This window comes from Sphaeroforma arctica (genome assembly GCF_001186125.1).
Source record: "Sphaeroforma arctica JP610 unplaced genomic scaffold supercont1.116, whole genome shotgun sequence".
Taxonomy (NCBI): domain Eukaryota; class Ichthyosporea; order Ichthyophonida; genus Sphaeroforma; species Sphaeroforma arctica.
In genome coordinates, this window is record NW_014040442.1 from 57,461 (window position 1) to 62,317 (window position 4,857).

General features: G+C 39.7%; 2 protein-coding genes across 2 annotated transcripts in view; both read right to left on the reverse strand.

Moving 5' to 3' along the window:
• The window catches only part of SARC_02546 (DNA topoisomerase 6 subunit A), a 7,154-nt gene extending 6,669 nt beyond the window's left edge, over positions 1-485 (reverse strand). Inside the window, exon 1 of the mRNA XM_014303677.1 lies at positions 199-485. Within this exon, the coding sequence (XP_014159152.1) occupies positions 199-258 (60 nt within the window). The 5' untranslated portion in view covers positions 259-485. The remainder of the gene's footprint in view (positions 1-198) is intronic.
• A 1,657-nt stretch (positions 486-2,142) lies between these two features.
• On the reverse strand, positions 2,143-4,279 carry SARC_02547 (hypothetical protein; the record flags this gene model as incomplete). The annotated part of the gene is made up of 6 exons (XM_014303678.1): positions 2,143-2,247; positions 2,617-2,698; positions 2,850-2,950; positions 3,132-3,176; positions 3,423-3,536; positions 4,010-4,279. The coding sequence occupies 6 exons, from the start codon at positions 4,277-4,279 to the stop codon at positions 2,143-2,145; spliced, it is 717 nt and encodes a 238-aa protein (XP_014159153.1).
• Positions 4,280-4,857: the final 578 nt, after the last annotated feature.

The following is a 4,857-nucleotide window of genomic DNA, read 5'->3' on the forward strand; positions in this document are numbered from 1 at the left end:
CACACACACACACACACACACACAATATATATATATATATATATATATATATATATATATATATATATATATATATATATATATATATATATACATATATATATATATATTTTATATATATATGCGAGATTGGTACTCATACAAGTATCACACCTGTTGTGCAATGCTATTATAACTGAATGAGCTTCACATACTTACATCATTTTTAGCTCGCTTTTTCCCTTTGCCGCCTGGAGTCACAGTTCGTTTGGTCGACATCTTTTGTGAGTCTTTTATGATTTCTTTGACACTTGTATTGGACAATATCCAGTAACTAGGCTGTACTTTATACGCTTCGAGTGATTTTTTACAACCCACGTGCAATAAAATGGTGATATGATCTATCAGAAGCTAATCAAACTTATATTACATTAGTTGTTATGTTGCTGCCATTCACACTCTAGTAGTAGTTGTATCCTTAGAGAGGTGGGATACATCGATTTACGGTACAAGTTAGAGTTTATTATGATAAAATGACAGATCTCTTTTCACATATATTAATATCAACTTCTGAAGGATTTCCCGTAAAGTGATGACGGATTTTTGCCCTCGTCAACCAATAATATTGACTAAAAAAATTCAAATTTCGCCAATTTTTGAAACTCAATGAGTCAATAACACACTAGCACATTTCGAGGTCCCCAGTTGGCTCTATGTAAAAACGTATAGAATTTGAAATATACGTTCGTGTTGGCCCTATTTTGATAGTTTTGGGTGCATGTTCGGAGCCCTGACATTATATTGCCTAAGGTGTCGCTTAGTATTGTAACCACTTTTCGCAGCGGCCTATTACATTTTTTTGTAGAAAAAAAATAGATTGAGCGTTTACATTCACTTAAAAAAGTGTAAGTTTTTTAAACGGATTGGGTTGGGGTTAATTGTAGTAGTTAGACTCGAGAGTCGAGACTCGAGAGCGAGGCTGTAGCGGTGTAAAACGGTAGTCAACGTGAGAAGATCCCATTGGTTTATACGTGTTTGTAATTCGTAAACAACCAAATACAGACCACAACAATGAACTACGGCGAATAACGTATAAATAGGACTCCGACAACACCAAAGCTCGTTATCTTTTGTGCAGAGTGCAATAACAGTATCCATGAAGGTCTCCTGAGGTCTGTTTATTCGCTATTTGAAAACAATCAATCCATTCCAGTATCAGGTGCCTAACGGCCCTGGTCAATTTTTAACACGCCGCTTCGTGCGGGGTTTATCTCAATAATAACAAGAAAAAGAAACAAAAGTTGTAGTTCCTTGTAGGCGTGTAGACTGGCTCATACCGTATACAGAGTCATCTTACTGTATATATAGCCATCTTGAAGATATATATATAGGACACACCTCGATAATAATAGCTTTCAATGACGCCAACTATTGGTGAAGATGGTCGTCATACACATCGTCTTGCAGTCCTGCATAATAAATAGTACTTCATCGTGCAGTTTCGCCTCAATAAAATGGCTATAAAATAACAAAATAGCATACAAGTCGTTTGGCCATTCAGACCTTAGCTTTCAGTATTTCATAAGTAGTGATTGATAGTAAATACTCTTGTTGCAGTTCTAGACTACAGATAAAACTCACCCGTGTAATAAGTCGATAGGTTGGTCGCTCACGTTTGTATATGATAATTTATTCTCTCGCGTTCGTCGATCAGATAGGCCCCAACCTCTTTGCATCTATTTCGAAGGTATGCTCTGACCTCTTTGCATCTATTTCTGTTGTGGCCGTGCCATAAACTACATTCAATGGTGTTTATTTGGAAACCTTGGCTCTCGGGAACCCATAAGGATTGCAAAGCGTGATATATGGATATAGTTAACGTTATTTGGATACTAATTTAATTCATTTTCAATATTTTGAAGGTAATCATATGTGCGCAACAAAGCGCTCATCGTGTGGTCGTATGTAATACGTAGATCTGTTTTCCAGCACTATCATCGTAAGCCCAAATAGACAACGACAAAGAAAGTCGCGAGTAATATTGCCTACCTCGTACACTGCGCCGAAATAAAGGCACTCGAATTGAGGGAGGGATAAAATCTCAGCATTCAGCCGGCATTAAGTATGTAAGCCTAACGAAAACAGGGTTGCTTGCATATTTATTCACTCTTTCAAAGACCTCTTATACTTGCTGAAAGCCTCACTAGTTCTGAGCCCTTTGCTGTCCTTGTCTTCCCACGTTTCCACGTCGGTGTCTTCCCATCGAACCTACGGAGACAACAGCAGCCCACATGGCAGAGATTAGGACGAATAAAACGAACGTGCTGAAACAAATAAGAGACAAGATTCAAATCACAAATCACATGACTATATGAAACAGGATTTCAAATCATGTGACTATTGATCTCCAACCCATAAGTATTTGTTGTAACGCGGGTTCAAGCACAGTTGCTGATATTAAAACTGGTCGATGCAGCTCACATCCGTACAAACGCTTCTGAGGAGTCGCCATTGTTCGGAACTTCAACGATCCACATGAGCTCGTGCGGTAATTTCGTTAATATATGAATACTGAAAACGAGACTGACAATACAAAGGCTGAGACACACGAATTGGTCGTAGTGATAATCTAAGTACCTTATATTCCCAGCGAGTTCCACGCTTCCGCCTGTCCAAGACTGCCGCTACACGGAATAGACCTATTTGTCTCTTCCAATTACTACGGGCGTGGTACAGTCATTAGTGTAACTTTTACGAATTGAATAAGAGTATGGAAGACATTACGCTTACTGAACAGAACCTCACGGCAGCAAACCAAAAAGGAGACTCAAACACAAAGGGTGCATCGACCATTAACTTGCATAACATACATTATCACTTCGTTGCAGTCGTGGATGGGACCGCAATTCGACCTGTACCACACATCCATGAAGGTATTTACAAATGATCGACATCTCGGCGATCGCATCCACTGTGGGGCGGGTATGAAGTGAATCAGTTGGGCCAATTCTAATTCAGGTACAAGCCATACATTCCCTCTTCGTACCCAGCAATAAAAAGTATCCTATCAAAATACTTTGGGCATGGTCACTGTTCGCTAACTTCATACAGAGCATTGGTTGCAATGGTTAGATTATACCCATCGCACTTACCTGGAAGTAGAAGTTGATAATCTCGTTATAGCTTCTACCCGCAATCTATAAAGTATATGTGGAGTATAAGTGGATGTATTGTCAGACGAGAAACGCAATACTAACCAAGCTTGCTGGTGGTGGATAGTTTCGCGTTGAAAATCGACTCAAGTGAACGTGGGACAGTGAAAGTGACCGCTAAATCTGCAACCTGAGCGTGGCTAAAGTAAGCTCTACTTTGAAGAGTTTTAGAGACATGGAATGGAGAGAAATCTCTGGATAAAATTGTAGCTTGGATAAGTAATTCCCTACCTTAAATCGCTCGAAATCCTTCCCGTGTTGTACGAGTTCGATCTCAAAATTGACTATATCGGAGTTCGACCACGCAAGGGTCCTTGGGGCGTTCTTTTGTAATTCCTCTTTTGCCTAAAAATAACAGCAGAGCAAGCAAATCAATCAGTATCATCCGCGGGAATCGACACAGAACATAAAAAAATGAAATGCGCCAGTGCAGAACAGCTCCAGAATACAGAATCAACGTATTCCTGTCGACTGCCACCAGTGGAGCAACGAGATTATTCCCAGATTTTGAATGACAGACGAGATTCAATCAGCAACTTGACCTTCGTATAAATTCACACGAAGAGAAACATGAGAACTTTGAGGATATACATTCTGATATAGATTTCGGTCGTGTCGTTCGTGGATACTCTACACGTACATTTTAATTTACATTGACGGATGCACATCAGTCAATAGAGTAGGAATAATTATTCCGGGCCCAATAGGTACGAATCGATAGCAGAAGTACAATATCGAGGTCATTCTCAACTCTAGACAGAATACTATCTCGGAGCACATGCCAGTCATAAATATACCGATTGAAATTGTAGACAAACCTTATCTACATCACACCCATTAAGCGTGAGGGTGGCTAGTATTGTAGTGATCTGGAGATCTCGTGGTGTGGGAAGATTAAATCCAGTACGGCCCACTCTGAGTGTTGGGAGAGCCGCTTCTAAGTATTTAGCCAGCTCTGTATCATCTATGCAATTATCCGGTTGCCAGATTAGGCGGCCTGAATGATCGGCCCTTGACGTCAATTGCTGTCGGTAGTGTTCGGGTGTGGGGTTCGACAAAACCGATGGAATTTGTGCCACCCGACACATTTGATTGTATCTGTGGAGTGAAGTAGACAGTCGGCGTGTATAGAGTTGAACCCGTGCAGATTGAGAAATGGCACGGACTTAATACGCAAGCACTTACAAATCAAATCCTGCTAGAAGTCATTTACTATGCCCATACATGGATGCGTTAGAAGCGTCGCTCACCGAAATAAAGTGTACATACTTACTATTCCTTTCATCATAATTTAACACATACAAGCTTTCTCTTATAGATACAAAGCTAGGTACAGAACATTGATACAGACCTAAAACGGAATTAATGAACGTTCTGAAAGGAGGATAGAAAAACCGTAATTGCTATAGACTGCCGTACCGTTTCCTTCAGCTACATTTCCACGCTAATACCACGTGTGTTTCTCAGCTAATATCCTATCATATACACAATGCTGTATATATCGACATATACCTAGTCAGAATAACAAACATGAATCTCTTATTTTATACCTCCTCTACATGAAACACGCACATCTCATATACGTGTTGACCAATATCAAAATATAGTAGGGTAGACTCGGAAAAACTATGTATCAGCACATATTAAATTAAATTAAGGCATTAAA